This window comes from Argopecten irradians, chromosome 8 (genome assembly GCF_041381155.1).
Source record: "Argopecten irradians isolate NY chromosome 8, Ai_NY, whole genome shotgun sequence".
In the NCBI taxonomy this organism is placed as follows: Eukaryota; Metazoa; Mollusca; class Bivalvia; order Pectinida; family Pectinidae; genus Argopecten; species Argopecten irradians.
This window is the reverse complement of record NC_091141.1, coordinates 36668592-36686096: the sequence shown is the minus strand read 5'-3', so window position 1 is coordinate 36686096 and position 17505 is coordinate 36668592. Positions and strand designations below refer to the sequence as shown.

Here is a 17505-nt window from a genome sequence, read left to right as displayed (position 1 = left end):
CACGTGAAGAAATATTGCCTGACATATCGAGAGCACCCCCAATGTCAATATCTTCAAAAGCAGACTGAACAATCATTAGAAACATCACCCAAGCAAGTTCGCCTTCGACTGATTGTGTGTGTTCAAAAAAGTGAATTTCCGATTAAGCCAAATCAGTTTAGTGACAATCTAATACTGGCCTACAACTCCAATTATCTACATATCATCAATCAAGGATAAAAAAACCAAAGTGTGACTATTATCAATCTATACTAAACCTGGTGCTAACAGATATACTGTCCAAGTAGAATCTAAATTTATCAAAACTAGCTCCAGGAACATGGCACAGTGCAATCGCCGAAGCGAGAGATCTCGTTGAAGAAAGTTACCTTGTTGTGATCAATGACATGTTTGTGGCATTTTCTCATTGTTACGAAATCGAAGATTGTTGTAAAATAAATATTGTCTTTAAAGACCAACCCACATGTATGATAAAAACAATGAAAATATTCTAGAATCATGCCTTGAGATCGCTATCTTGATCAGTATGTGTCAGTAATTTACTAATAACAATAAAACTATTTTTAAATATTTTAATGCATCGTATGGAGTTGATAGTTTAAAAAAAATATGTATACCTGCAATACAATATCCGTTTAAAGAAGTACATTTACGAGTTACTTCCCTTTGGCCACTGCTTAAGCAAGAAGGCATTTTTAACATGGTCAGCGTCGATTTTAGAAAGAATTTGCATGTCTAAGTTTATTTGTTTAAAACAAATAATTTACCAATTTTTGAAGCGTACCGCCCAGTCCCAATAAAGTTCCTATAAAAGGAGAAAAAAAAATCATGTACAATTTCAGATGTAGGTATGTAAAATTTTAAAATTTTAAAAATTAAAAATTAAAAAGTTTTTAGCCCTTAATTTGATATCTTGTATGCTTACAGAGATTTCGATTGCACACTACCTAATTAAATCTCTGGTGCCTATAAATCACTTCATTGGTGCTTTGTTATGTTTGACTCGAAGAATATTTAAAAGTTTAGCTAAGACCTTAACCAGAACACCACCAATAAGGATTCATGGCCATGCATGGTTGCAGAACGTTTGTATGCCATCCCACACAATACTACATCCTTTGGACGAATGCGGAATTATGTATTTGCCCCATTTTATGCATCCCTGTAGAAACCTACTGAGACCCTAGAATACTAAATATTGTTTTGTTGAAAAGCAATTGTTTATCACCATATAGGTGTCAATATCGATTGGAATGGATGCTTTTGTTTATCACCAGAGGTGTTAATATCATTGGAATGGATGCTTTTGGGAGGCTGCAGTATACATTCGTATTGTGTTTTGTTGTAATAGTCAAACTCTTGCCCTTTTGTAAAATTTCAATGATATAACGTTATAAGTAGTTTTTTTTTAATATATATACTTTCAAAAAAAAAAAAAAAAAATGAAATGCAACACAACAATGCTAAGAAGGAAAAATGTTTTAAAACCTTTTATGGCTCATTTAGTATTGTTTCCATTTTACCTACAGTAGGTCAATATAGGTAGGTATTATTTGGCTGTCTTATCACACTTATCTTGTTCTAAATCTAATGATGTATCATCCTCGATACTCCAGGGGTTTCATTCACTTACGTCCTCTACTTCCCTATACTATCTCATAGTAAAACTAAAGGCAGCTCATTGGAAAAAATCTGAACCAATCACAGGCCAGCAAAAATTACCTTTGAAGACTATAGAGAGAGCAACTTCAAAGCCACACAGTCAACCTCAGTGTTCCTATATGTCACTTTTGATGTACATCTAGATTACCTGTTTTATTCTGTTGCCTCCAGTTTTACTATAGATAGTCCAGGGGTGTAGAGATCGTAAGTGATAAGAACCCCTTGAGTATCGGGGATGATGATGCATAAAATATTGTAGTTACCATAGCAAAGACATTTAAAAAGGAATCCCATCGCATTTGTATTTATATGGTACACACAAATTTTCAATTTTCAAGCAATAATTTTGTGCAAACTTGCATGGTAGCGTCTCTTACCAGAAAATAACTCTAGTTATGAAAATTTGTGTGTAACCATACAAATACAAATGCGATGGTGAGAATGGGTACTTGGGGAGAATTGGTGGCCGGCCAGTATTGGTCTTACTTTTTGCCATGCCTGTGTAGTTTCCAGATCCGAAAAAATATCAAGATGGCCGACGACTTTCACACAATTATAATATGTAACAGTATATCAAGTACATTTGGTTGTATGTTGATTTCAAATATTGAGTTACAGGGGGCAAAGACAAAATGGTCCTTATAACAAAGTGGTCTTTATACAGAGGTGGTCGCTAAGACAGTTCAATGTGTATTTATTCTGATCATGTTTCTATTGCATCCCTGAAGATGTTAAAATGTTCCATCAGAATACCCTTTATACATTCCTTACAATCTTGATAGATCTATTTCAGGTAAATGTATGCAATTCACAAGTCAGAAAAGAAGCATGAGTTTCATCTTTCTTTCAATTTCTTTGGATTGCATTTTTTTTTAACAGTTGATAATTAATTATAAACACATAAGCTCAAAGTCAATTTTCTGTCCAAGTAAAATTGCTGAGTGAATTTTTGACCAAAATTTTGGTTCTATCCTTAGTGGAAATTTTGCTGAATATCTCTTCATTAGGCATGATGATAAATTAGGCAAAATTTGCAGCAAGAATAGGACCGCAATTCGGATGGCAGATTCACTCAGCAATTTTACTTTGACAGGATAATGAGTATTGTTCATCAATCAGATTTACAGATTTGAATACATGTAGCCTAAATGTAATATCAATTTTCTTAAACTTGGCATGGGTAGACTGCATGAAATTCCTGGTCGTATTCATCTTGAGATGTTAATTCCCACAACAGGTCCAACCAGTGGACCCCTAAGATTGTTACTCCCAAAAATCAGATTTGATTCTTGGTTTTTAAGCACATGTTTGTCTGTTTGTCATGTTTCAAATCTTCAGAGAAATGGTTACTTGACTTCTGAAACTATTAAGAGTCAAGGGTCAACTGGATGCCTTGGACAATTCTGTATTTGCATATTACAGAGTTATCTGCCCTTGCGGGTAGGTATTGATTGTGACATGTGTTCGCGAGCATGTATATTGCGCTCTTAAAATATTGACATAACAACCAATACCTACACGCAAGGGAGCTAACTCTGTAATATGCAAAGACAGAAAAGAAAACACATTGTAGTTTTGGATAAATCTGAGGAAGTTTTGAGTACATCTGTGGAAGTTTTGAGTACATCTGTGGAAGTTTTGAGTACATCTGTGGAAGTTTTGAGTACATCTGTGGAAGTTTAGGGTACATCCGAGGAAGTTTTGGATACATCCGAGGAAGTTTTGGATACATCCGAGGAAGTTTTGGATACATCCGAGGAAGTTTTGGATACATCCGAGGAAGTTTAGGGTACATCCGTGGAACTTTTGAGTTTTGGGTACATCCGAAGGAGAAGACACTCAAATGCAATGGTAAAATATCATAAGAAGACTGCAGAAATTCTTTTAATAAAACATTTTATTAATTTGTTCTCACAAAGTCAATCAATTTATCAAATCTATAACTTAAACTATATTAAAAAGAAGCTTATTTGTAGACATTATGTAGTAACGACACCTGTGTGTAGTCTTGGACAGAATCCAAAGGACCGGACTACACCCAAAATTTACATTACACTATGACCTCTCCTTTAGGCCACAATGGAAAATAATGAGACATCATGCCACAACCATATGTCCTGCGGCCACAATTACACCAAAGATGTTTGCCATATTCTCAGGTGGCAATTTATTCATAAAGTTGGTGTAGAAAATACAGAATTACTTCACATGATTTATATAGATCTGCTACATGATTTATATAGATCTGCTACAAAGTCTTAAAATTTGAAATACTGTTACTGTATATTTGTAACATTCTTTTTCTTTAAGACGGTCTAGGATAAACTTTATATATGATTAATATCGTTTGAGTTTTATCATTTTCAAATGCTTTCTTAAGTGTAAATGAGGAAACTTGATTATTTCTTTTACTTTAAAAAATATGAAGTTATGAATTACTTTAATAATCATCAAAACTGAAATTAAAACCAATCTTTATGTTTTTCATTAAAAAAATAAAAATTACTAGGAGGATGAGGGCTACAAAATCCAATACAAGTTGCCATGACAACAAAGTACAAGCCATGGTTGCCATGGCAAACATTAACCATTTTTTCGTATTTGTTTTTTGTAAAGCACTAGATTACCATGCTTTCATAATGTTTCTCATTCATTATATAAAACTATATAAAACAAAACTTCATGTCCGCTATGAAGACAAGTAATTGGAATTCACAGTATAATGCGAAGATAATTTATCGGGTAGTCAAAACATTAACCTGCAATATATTCTTTGTCGAAGAACATTGCATTAGTCATATATCTCATTATTTTTTTTTTCATTTGGTTCCTGCGATTTCCAGGACAACTTTGTAGAATAGGAAGGAATCAAAATATACATTATAACATATCATGACATATACTACTGTTTTTATCTGGCATGGATCAATATGCTTTGTGTCGAAGATAAAAACTTGTCAGGTACAAAAATGAAATAAAACAACAGGTACACTTGCTGCAATAACTATCATATAACAAATGCTGTTCCAGCATGAATAACAGACTGTAAGGTGTGGTAAGGAAAACTGTCGTCTTGCGACAACAGCCAAGGTTTGGGACTCAAGCCTCTTAATATATTCGCTGTCTGAAATGTCTATCATAAAAAAAACGTATAAATAATAATTGTTAATAATCTATCTATACATATGTTTACACGTAGTGTATATATATCTATAAACGAGGCAGTAAAAATGAGGCGGAAAAGACATGGACTACATACGAGGGAATACAGAATATAAGAAAAAGAACTACAACATATGAAGAGAGGCTTATTGTTTTGCCTCTTGTGTCAATCTGCCAAAAAAATATGAGATCAAATCACCGTGACGACAGTGTCAATGTCAAGGACGAATGGGACAAAACGACGAGGGTACTATGGCAACTAAATAATTAACATAAATGCACCATTTTTATTTCTTTGTACAATGGCAGTTGTGTCAGGCTTTAAAATGAATATACACAGTGAAAATGGAAAGCAGAATATTAGCATAACAAAATCCAGGAACACCAAAATGGCTGCTTAAATAATATTCTAGTCGTTCTGTATTTTCGCAAACATGTAGTTACATATCAATAAACTAAATTGTAATAAAAAAAAATTACCATATTTTTTTTATGTTCCAATACATATAGCACTACTTGAAAAGACTAGTTCATTTTTATCAGAGAATAAAAAAAGGTCAATGCATTACATTAAATTAGAGATAAAATGTACAAAAAAAATCCTAGTTAAGATAGTATTGAAGTTCAGGTTGTCTTACAAATATCAATCCATGATTATCAATTCAATGAAAAAAGGTATAGACTATTGAAGGGAGATAACTTTTATTTTGTTAGAGAATTTGGAATTGTTCATAAAGGCAAAATTTTGTTTAACATTGATGGGGAAATGTAAAATTTTAAAAATGAAATGTATAATACTTAATGATTAATAGAATTTACTATAATAAATTGTTATTGACCTCCAAATATTCATATGATTTATAATTATACTTCATATTTTTCGAAGTAAAATGACAAGAAAAAAAAAAGATAGACATCATACATACGGATATAAAGACAAAACTATATAGACCAGAGGTAATGATACATTAAACCAATGATTAACTTATTTACCCCTGGAAACATATAATGAACTGTTCCAGTCTTTGTATTAGAACAGTTCAAATGTGTTTCTAGGGGTGAACCAGTTAAATCAATATACACTTTCAATGGCAAGGCCTAGTGATTATGCATGCTTTCCTCATGAGCAAAATTTGCATAAAATATTGAGAAATTATTTTTATCAGAACTTTTTTCATGAAGACCGAAAGTAAAACGAAAAATAAAGTTACCAAATGTGTATTTACAGAAAATAATTTTTTTATTCTTGAGTTCTAACTTAAAGTTGAATAATTTCACCAAAAAAGAAAACAGACGGTTATACAGTTATAACTTTAAAGTAAATTTTCAATATACAGATTAAGGCTTTTGCTTTCTTATCAAACTTATGATTAATATTTGAAACCAAATGTCGCCAAAAGAAATTCAAAATTCTTAAGGAGACTACCTGGATGTCTTCAAAAAATGAAGATGGGTGATTTGAATATCAACATATTTTGAATGTTGAGAGATTATAAAGAAAGCACAGAGGAAAGCACCACATTGCCCATATAAGGTGTCCAATGATGCAACAGTTCTGTCGAAGGTTGTAGGGTCTTAACATTTAAAACAATAACAATAACAATCATGGTCATACTAAAATAAAACAGACAAAATAAAAGAAGAAATTCTGGATGATAATTATATAAGTAGATCTTGGACCCAGTATTGGATAGTTTATACATTGATGCGATTGGTGGAAAATTTCCACCAATCATGTAGAAGTATGTAATAATATATATATATAAGTTAACTGATTATGATTGGTTAGGCAGTGGAACGAAATGAACCAATGATTTCTGGTCCAGTCTACCATAATACATGTTTATTACTCTACAGACAATTACGTAAACTATACATAAATATAGTGTTAAGTCCCATCTGTGGACATCGTCATGGCCATGAAAATACATATTTATAAGCGACGAGTATAGATATATATATATATATATTTATTTATATTGCTATTTTGACTGGCTGGATGGACGTTATGGTGGCTGAACAAGCACTATCACAACTAACATGGATAACTCGCATACACAACCTGTCTCCCAGTACGTGACGTTGCCCATCCCTATCCCACCGGCCCCACCCCGATCCCTGATATATCAACCAGTCAAACCATTGTCACGTTCCCCAAAAAACATAATTCTCATTTACACGTCTCCCAAAATATACCTATGGTCCCTGTAATGAACCAAAGAAAGGATTCAAATTCAAATCCCCTCTTTACGACTCTGAATTTCCCTAACCCCGTGAACAAATAACAATATCATAATCAAAGCCTCTGTCTACCCATCCAAACATCGAGACTCAACAAACATTCAACTATCGTAACAACATGTATATCTATCATTAACTACAGACCATCTAGCACCATTTCACTATGGCATCACCACCCTGCAAGTCATAATTGTCAAACATTTGTATGACCAAGATTGAGGTCGGATGACTTTGTCAGACTTTCAGCTCCTTCAGTCACAAGTCCGACCAAGGATTCACAAAACGGAATGTCTGGAACTTTAAATTTGTTCGTGCAGAGGTGAAAACAGTGTCAGATTGTGTCCAATGGTCTATCTTTTTCGATATGATTCCTCTTCTACCGCGCTATAAGGTATCACATTGTATCACTAATTAAACAAACGCACATGGATAACACAGAATCGAGGCCCCATGCATTACAAAAAATCACAAAAAAAATCCTTCCGTTCTTTTAAATACAAGTTCACCAGCATCTTGTATCAATTCTCTCTCGTCCATCATGCTGCCATTTATGTCTATTGAGGGAATATGATAATGACGCACTGGAAGCTATGATGTTGTGGCGGTGGCAGCGGTGGGATGTGGACCAAGTCCAGGCCTGAAAGGTGCTGAGCTGCCCGCCGCTAGCGACATGGGCGGTGCTAGTGACATGGGCGTGTCTAGGCTGACGTCGGACAGATGTTCCATAGTATCACTGTAATCCCCATTGTCACTACTATCGCCATCGGCACCTAAATCTCCCAGCATGCCGTGTTCCATATGGGATCCGTTCACACCGTCGGTCCCGGCTAATTTCTGCTCACCTTCGAAATTACCATTAGGTGACTGTTCTCCTGCAAAAGAATTACATCATAAGTACATGTATTATTTGCAGGAAGTAATATACAAGTGTAATTTTAGAACTTTTCCATTTTGATTGGTAAACATATTGATTGATAAGATAAAACACTTTTTCTTAATTCAAATTCATCTAGCAAAGCTGTAGAGTCAAACCTGTCTATAAAGATTATTCAAGGGACAGAGGAAAAATGAATGTTATTACAAAGTGGTCTCAATAAGCAGTGGTCTTTATACAGAGGTAGTAGCTAACACAGGTTTTACTGAATTTCCAAAAACATTTACGACTCTCTCGTCTGATATTTACCTAAGAGTCCCTCTACGTAGGTTGTGCCTGAATCTCCATACCACACTCTCCGTATATCCTGTCTCCTTGACCGCATCAAGGACTTGTACTCCGAAATTCGTAACTTCTTGCCATCTACTATACAAGTGCGTTTTGGACGGGGTCTGTGCAGAAATAAACAACACATGTTAGAACTTGCAAGAGAGGAAAGGGAAAGATAAATAACTGTTTAATTTGCAATACATACAAAAACAACAATATCAAAGCATGGATTCGTGTACCAATAACACAGTTCTTTTTCATGAAAATGAAATTTAAAGTAAGTTTCGGTGTGCTAATATCTCCTATTTTTTTTTATTTACAACTTTGATATTCCAAATTCATTTTTAACGGAGACCATTAAGGAATGGGAATTTCCTCCTTTATGAAACAGAAGATAAGAGCTGAGAAATAGTCACTAGATATGACCTGGTAAACAGATATAATTTTGACACCGGTTATGAACTGACCACAAGATATAAACCGATCACAAGAAATGAAATGGCCACAAGATATAGATTAACACCAGATATAAAGTGGTCACCAGATATGAATTTACCTGTATCTGTAGTCGGGGTGCTTCTCCATATGAAGTTTACTGAGGCGTGACTGCTCCTCGTAAAATGGCTGCTTCTCTGCATTGGTCATTGCCTTCCATTTGGCCCCTAAAACAGTAAAACTTTAATTTAGAGGCGATATATATTTTTGAATTATCATTTAGAATAATACAAATAAAACATCTTCATCTTCAGGGATGTAATTGATCCTTTTAGCAAAGGGAGGGAATTTTTTGACCAATTAAAGAAAACTCTCCTCTTAGTGTTAAAAGGTCATGTTTCAGAACAAATCAGACATTATTTGTTTTCCTATATTGTTACATCAGAGGAAAAAAAAAGAGGAAGATTCACATCCCTATTAGACAGATAAATCACATCAGTTCAGACCAGTCTATTTCTCATTTAATTGCTGAGAAACACCATTTAACCTCTTACACTATGGTTGACTATAACGAGCCGATCTCTAACAAATTCCTCAAATACAGCTCATCTTATCGTTTTATTATATGAAGACATTATGAATTAAAATACTGTTAAGTACTCACCGAGGATTTTGCTGATGTTGGAATTGTGCATGTCAGGACAAGCCTTAAGGATCTTCCTTCGTTCTTCGCGGGCCCAAACCATGAAGGCGTTCATTGGTCGCTTGATGTGAGGTCGAGACGGGTCATTCTTCTCCTTGTTGGAACGAATTATCTTTGCGCCAAACATTTTACCTACAATGAATTAAAAAAAATAACACAATTAAATTATCATCTTTAGTGTTTCAAATCATAATCACAAATCAAAACACCATTTCACCATTTTATAAGATTCAAGAACCAGCAAAATTTCAGTTATGTTAATTTTGAAATTTCAAAATTTATCTTTATTTCATCGTGACTCAGTCGTTGGTAAAATACCAAAGAGAGCACAATTACTTTGTAAGTGTTGTACATATGCACCGTTGCTAGGGGAGTCGTCGGGGGAGTTGTCTGCCCTTCCCTTGATACTGGGGTTGACCTGAGGGAGTTGTGGGAAGGCGGCGCCACTGTACAATGGTAGATGGAGACCAGGGAACACTGGTCCGCTCACGCTGTGCTGTAACTGTCGGGCCAGAACCTCCTGCACTAGGCTCTCCTGGGTAACAAAAAACAACAAAGGTCATTACATATATAATTAGTAATCATAGATATGTCTCCATGGCTTTTCTTAGTAGCCAATAGGCAAATCAAGTCCCACTTTCAAATATTCCTTTAATTTGAGGAATCCCTTAACCTAAAATTTCCCATAGGAAAGCACTATAGATTTTAAGCAAGGCACTTTAACTTTAAGGGGTTTTCCTTAAGTTCCATAATGCTTTCCTATGGAGAATTTTCAGTTAAGGAATTTCTTTAAGTGAAGGAATGTTCATGAAACTGGGCCCAGCAACTAACTAATTAATCCTAAGTAACACAAATTCAATAGTCTATCAAACTTAATTCTTCCTTTTTGATATTCGCTTCCTTGATCAGGATTTTTTTTTTTACTAATTTCATCATAAAATATGTTAATTTTTTGTTTGATATTTAAGTGAAATTCTATCAGAAAACCATCCCTTGATTTAAAAACAAAAAAATTATCAGATTAATTTTACTGTAACTATTTATATGTAGCTGGAGTTATTTCCCTTAGACTGAGAAAGCTGTGTACACCCAAGCATCAGGCAATTTTCTTTTCAATCTTGACTACGATTAGTGCTGAATAGATAAAATTGCACCATAGCAGTGGTTATAAGTTTTAACTCGCAATCTGATGCACCCAAGCCCCGTTAATGTTTGGATTCCCGACACAGACATGCTAACACAACAATTATCGTACAGCAATCTTCCCAACTGTCATAGCTCGTCAACACACCCCTTCAAAAGCCACTTCCTGTAACCATGGTGATGTTAGAGCGAGATATCGCTAGGAAAATTTTTAAGACAATTTCAAATCAAGGGCTACCACATTCATTTTGGAAATCATGGAAATCAGACAAGTACACTGTTTTTATCTGGAGCTTAGACCCTAGCGAATCTTAATTTTATGTTAAATGGTCGCCGTATCATATCGGACGTGTATAGCTTCATTATGTGGATAAAAAGATAGTAATTATTTTAATGATAATGCGTACAGGTCGGGCTAGCCTAAGTCAGGGAGGCTTTTTTCTGCATATCATGTCGACCGGTTCCCTCGGTCTGTGTTAGGGAGGCTCTTTACCTCATCACGCCGAAACTATAGCCAGCATTCATAAAATAGACCATGATTTTTCCAAAGATACCGAAACTTTTCAATATCAGATTTCCAGTTATCAAAGAAAGTATGCATAGAGAAGGAGATTTATTTTTTTGACTGCCGCATTTTTTTACAGCTACCCTATGCATCGAGATGACTACATAAACTTGGTTTAGGTATAAAAATTCTCCCAGCATTTCCTGTACTGATAGATACAGCTGAACTCAAACATGAAGGCATTTCATTCAAACACTTTGACATTATTGGAACTCTCCACTGTTGAAATACAAAAACGTGAAAAAAAAAAGAAAAGAAATATACTCTTAACCCCACTTCTCACTATATAGACTAAGTAGCAACATCTGCAAGACCCTTTTTTGTTTTCTTGACAAAATTTGATGACAATTGATATTTGTTGCCCAATATTTAGTCGTGTGCTAAATAAATGTCCAATTAAATGGTCAACCATAGCTTTATTATATATGCTATGTGAGATGTTTTTTGAAATATTCCTTGAATTTATATTTTGTGGTTCAAATGTTTTAATGACAGTAATAAAGAATTTTGGAAATCTTTCCGAGTGTTTTTGAACAGTATCTTGCTAAAAGAACTAATTTTTTACCTTTTCCAGATCGGAATGTGATTTTCCATTCAGAAGTGGAGAGTGAGCGGACAAACTGTTGAGGACAGCAGACACAGGCAAATGATTAGCCATCATATAAGGACTAGTCACATACTGGGGTAGTCCAAATGGCGATCGCGTGGGCATGAACGACACTGCTGTGTCTGTCGGGGGTGTTGAGGTCGCGGTCTGTCGTCGGTGGTTACTATGGGCCGGGGGAGGTGTCACTATGGGCTCGGGACGACCCCCAGATCCAGCACCATAACCATTGTCCATATGCTCTAATTTGAACTCTACTTTAGGTTTCGTGAGATTCAGAGGGATTTCTTGTCCCGTTGGGACAGGATGGTGTTCGTTCCAAGCCTGGGCGGGGCTTGCGTTGTGAGGACTGCGTTGTCGTGGTGACGGCTGGGAGTGGGGGGAGGCATGGTACGGAGAAGCAGCCATTGGTGGAGACACGGACAGTCTCTTCATCGTATCCATGGTTACTGGGGAGGAACTCTTTGATGATGCATATGATGAATTTGCAGATGATTGAACTGAAAAATACAAAAAAAAAAGGATGCCATTTATTAACACATACACAAAAAAAAAGGAAAATATATTTACAATAAACATGATGGATGACTTTTAGTAGTCAAGTCATACCTATCTTTTCTGATAAGTGTTACTAACACTTCGTGGTAACAACAAACTTATCTTCATTGTAGTCTAGATCGACAGTCTACAAGGTAAAAAATGAATTGTTTTGTTATCGAAAATCTGTTTTTTTACTCCCCAATACAATCGGGAGAGATCACAGAGGCCAGTCCAACTATACAGAAGTGAAGAGGAAGTGACAGAACTATCGCCTGCTATCTATCTCCACGGTGTGGTCCAGCTACCTCACACAAGTACCCACTTCCAAGGTTATAATTGATCACTGCACAAATACACACTGAATGAAAACTTTCTACCATCTCATGATCAACTCCTGGTGAGATTAGACATCCAGAAAAAGAAACGGACCTTCTAATACTGTAGTTATATCACTGGAATGAGTATATAGTTAGCTACCTAGAATATGAGGAATCTTTAAGTTCTCGCCTAAACATCAAAGTCACAATTTCTCATCTGTAGTGAGAAGTCATAATGTTTTCCCATAAACATCTAAGTCACAAGTTACAGGTGAGAAGTGCAAATTCTCATCTAAAGGTGTATGTCACAGTTTCTCATGATCACCTATACTGTATATGCAAGTAAGTAAGAAGTCCAAGATATCACTTAAGTCTCCGGTAATCAAAATGAACAATTCAAACCATTTTTACCTGTAATTTACCAATTAACAAGTGCCATTTTAAAAAGGTCATAACTTTCTGTCAAGTGATTATCTACAAAATCTGGGATAAATTGGACTGGTGTGAGAATGAAGGTGGAGTTAATGCGTGGGTGGAACGTAGAACCAAGTGGTTCGGAAGACATCGACAGAGTATTCTTACCGTCTCTTTGGGCACTCCATATGGCCAATAGAAACGTAAAAACAAATGTAATTGTTTCCTGTGCTTAACGACCAACGATCAATTCACTCCAGTAGACTACATCTAAACAAACACCAACAAACAATCCTTTACCATTGCAATCCGCCGCTGATTATTTTACTAACACTTACAATGTCTCATGTCCCCCGACCCATGTCTAGAATACTTCACCCAAAAGTCAAGGTTATCATTAACAATTTAGCCTGCCCCTGGTCCAGAGTAAACACGCTCTGCTGGAGGAGAGACGCTGTTTACCGAGACTGACAGATCCGTCAGCAAAGAAACCAATACTGGCACTTTATAATATAATGTAAATAAGACCGTTTCAACAAATGGATCCTGTTGCCCAGTCCCTGTGTGTGACCTTTGACACGCACTATAAATAGTCCCTTGTCTGGTGGAATCAGCTTCGCTGGGCTTGAGATATTGTAACTATTTAATTTTCATTTGAACCCGTCTCACAAGCACTATGATTCATCGATAACATGTCTGTTTGGTGTGGAAGAGAATTACTTTCCTACGGTCGCTATTGTATATTGTTTTTCAACCTTTGTTTTTGGTATCAATCAATTTTCTCCATGTTTCATTTTTTGTCTGTCTCCTAAATGTAAAAATAATAAATGAAAATACACGAACACCGGGGCAAACTCTTGGAGTTGCGATTCCTTATCTGAGAATTGAAAAAAAAACTAATGATATTCGTCTTCGACATAGGTCCGACACATCGTTTGTTAGTGGATAAAAATGCCGTCTAATATTTATCATCGGCAGAAAGATGTGATTGACTCAACCTCAGGAGCTGGTATTGGGAACTACATTTTTCAGATGTGTCAGCGCGCTCTTTGTTTGCCATCACTCATTGTGGTTGCTCAAGCCACGTATCGCGGCCATCCATCTTGTTGTGGCCGCGATAAGGCCACCAGAGTGTAAGGAATTATGATGGACATTATCACAGCACTTCTCATCTGTGATTGACATAATTACATTCTCCGACAAAAAAAATGACAAGATTTCGTCTCCATTTATCAACAAATTGGATCCCTCAATTTTTTAGAGGGGAAACTTTCTATACGTCCCCTGAAAGAACATGGAGGCTGCCGTTTGTTATACATCTCTGTACTGTGTCGTGTGTTCTTGAATAAACGTGCATTCAAGGCTCAGCTTTCATATCTTAAACAACAATTTTTTTTAAAGAGTTTTTGGTTAAATCAGAATGGACATTTCCGATAGTTCCTTATCTTTGACTTGTCACAATCAGAGAACCTACACCTGCAAAGTTTTACAGAACTGATACAAAGTCCAAAAATACTTCATATGATCCAAATATCCGATTGTTTCTGAAGTAAATTTAACTCAACGTCTAAGGGATTGGGATCATGGTAGCATCACTTGAAATTTTTCATAATTTAAAGTATTCCAGTAAAGGTTTATTAATTGAATATATGATAAGTCTTGAAGTTTTTATTTGTTCCAGTTAATGAGTTGTTTTTATTCATTAAATGATGAATCCGCTTCCAATGATAAAGAAATCATATAGCTGGTGTTATCAAATTTTTTTAAGGTAAAAACAAGAGCAAGAAGCATTGCGATGGATGGATGGAGCATTGAGAGAGTGTAGCAGTTGATCTAGATCGATTAGAAGCTTGAATGACAGAGCAGAGTACAAGTCGGATGACACCGAGTTATCGCAGTTCTGACAGTTGTCTGTGGCCAGTGCCTTTTCCGTGATAATTTAAATCAATTCCGAGTAGCAATTATGACAGGGTGTCAGTATCCATTATCCTTGCAGTAGTGATTGATATGGCATTGTCGGCCATCTATACTGATCCCTGAACGTCCCTATCTTACATCTCCCGATCACTGTCGCAGTCCGACGGCAACGACGACCACGTCACAGCTTATTATAAATAATCAGATATTTAATACAAGCAAGCTGATTTAAATATGTCTCTAGGTGTTAAGAATGGTCACATGGAATCCTCATGAATTGTATTATAGGAGCGTATTTTTGTCACATGGATTTCTTCAGGTCTATATATAGAAAAAGGAACCTATATCGCTATAGGGCGAAAACATTTAGAGTTATCTTTATTTTACATATAGAAAATGGTTAATCTGTCTAGAAGTGAGTTTTCTTTGAAATTGAAAAATAAAAATAAAATTTCATAACATGTTAAATATATAAAATTAAAACTTAATATCTAGAAGAAGAAATGTAAGAGATCAAATTCAAATCTAGTCAATTTGTGCATTTTTTTTGCATAAAATATCATTACACACATTTATGAAAAATAAAAAAATCAAATTGGTATAAAACCATGAGAAGAAATGTGTTTACTGCATTCAGCAAATCGCGTTTCCCATGAAACATGCTGCAATCCTATCCAGCCGGGTTGATGACAATGAAACCTGCGGAGCTTTGTATATAGGGTTACTATCAAACTCCGACAGTACATGAAATTTACATTAACTTTTGCCGAGTTATGCTTAAGCTTTGGTATTTTTGGCGAGTTGGGATTCCATCGTTCCAATCCCGATTGTATCAGGATTTTTGTTCCGTTTCTCTTAAGCAACAGGGCAACCGTGTTTTATGCTTCCCTGACATGTTTACTAAACACCGTCTCTGTGGCGATGGTGCTAGAACAAAGAACATCCTGTGAGCACAGTATGGCCCATTTCTTTCAACCAAACTCATTATATTCAACTTCTTTACAAACGTTCTAATTCTCTTTTGTTTCTCCGACTGTATACAAACCAGGTCAGTTCGATTAACATTACTGATCACCAGAGACTCAACTCTTTATAGTTCTATATATTGTATGTCATCTTATCATTTAGTGCTACTCAGAATTAAAAAAAAAAAAATTAGAAAAAAAAATCAGCACATTAGCTAGTATAACTGTCATTTATGAGAAACGAATAACAAAAAATAACACAATAATAAAATAAAAGATGAAGACAACCAAGTCAGACTCTTTTTTTCTTCTCTCTCTTTTTCTGTACAACATTTTTCAGTAAGATATGTCAGATACTGAAACTTTTCAAACTAGGGGGAGATAATCCAGTATAAAAAATTAAATTAACTTAAGAATAATTGCTTTTATGTCTCTTATTTGTTGAAAATGATATGGAATACATTAATTGTTCAGTGAGGGTCAGACAGATTAAGTGGTCAGCAGTGGGGAGAGGGGGGAGAGGGAAGGAGGAATGGAGTGACCCACATGGCCTAATCACTTGATAATGGTGGCAGGGGTCATGTCTCTGAATGTCACTGGTATAGTCATCACTACAATTAATAAGGAGCTGGCATTATGGGCTTATTACCCCAAATCATGTTACATTATTTTCAAAATGTGAACAGATAAAATTCTAATTTTCAGACAAAATCAAAATGTATTTTTTACGAAAAACTATAAAAGTATTAACAGAAAAGAAAACCATTTTTTCCAATGTATTTTTTGGTTTACCAATAAATTGGAAATTAAATACTTGTATTTTCATCTATCTCGCCACATCCTTGAAGTTTTTGTAAAAAAAGAGAAATTTGCCGATTTGCGTTTTAATTTAGTGTGAACATGGCTGCTCTCTGTGGTTAATTACCATTATAAAACAGGGTAAAACTATCGCTATCGGATCGGCTAATTAGCGTCATTTGTATATTACAAAAGTCAGGGTGCCAGGCTTTTTATAACAGTATATAGCATGCTCAAGTGACAGGTATACCCCATCTTTACGATTCCCGTGATTTTTGTTCGTATCAGCATTACATCCATGGTGGGGCTCCATCCCATTTCATACAGATTTATGAGACGATACGATAAGAAACATAGGATTTTGAAATACAAAAAGATGCTTTTAGACGAACAATAATGACCGAGGTTGGCACTCCTGCTTCACATCCAGATGTCTTTTATCAGCCCCGTTTCCTGCGGACTTTCTTTTTGTGCTTCTTTCCATTAAAGCATTTTGACAGTCCAGTGGCTGAGCGGACCGGGTTACCAATAAACCAAACGGAATCACCTTACTTTATACTTATTCAGGGGCCATAACTCCTCCGCCCAAATGGACCTTCCTTTTCACAGACAATTAGACAAACTATTTCCAAGGACAGCAAGCTTATATAATTAGATCACATTTAGGGTTAAAATAGAAAGTTTAAGAAAACTCAAGATATTCATATCATATCTATAGAATTTAAATTTTCTTTCTTAAATGGGACATATGCTTAATAGTTTCTTTAACAAAACTTTAAAACCTTTTGCAAAATGTTGGATCCTATTTTGATCATAATTCAAAATCTAATAATTA

General features: G+C 35.3%; 1 protein-coding gene across 9 annotated transcripts in view; it reads right to left on the bottom strand.

The window, feature by feature from the left end:
* Positions 1–3541: 3541 nt before the first annotated feature.
* The window catches only part of LOC138330248 (transcription factor SOX-13-like), a 182776-nt gene continuing 168812 nt past the window's right edge, over positions 3542–17505 (bottom strand). For 8 of the 9 annotated variants that reach the window (XM_069277725.1, XM_069277724.1, XM_069277726.1 and 5 more), the window contains 6 exons: positions 11681–12219; positions 9744–9942; positions 9369–9539; positions 8826–8931; positions 8249–8391; positions 3542–7937 (listed from right to left, as the gene is read on the bottom strand). In XM_069277725.1, the coding sequence (XP_069133826.1) occupies positions 7654–7937; positions 8249–8391; positions 8826–8931; positions 9369–9539; positions 9744–9942; positions 11681–12219 (1442 nt within the window). In that variant the 3' untranslated portion in view covers positions 3542–7653. The remainder of the gene's footprint in view (positions 7938–8248; positions 8392–8825; positions 8932–9368; positions 9540–9743; positions 9943–11680; positions 12220–17505) is intronic. The other variant, XM_069277722.1, reaches the window with a different exon arrangement.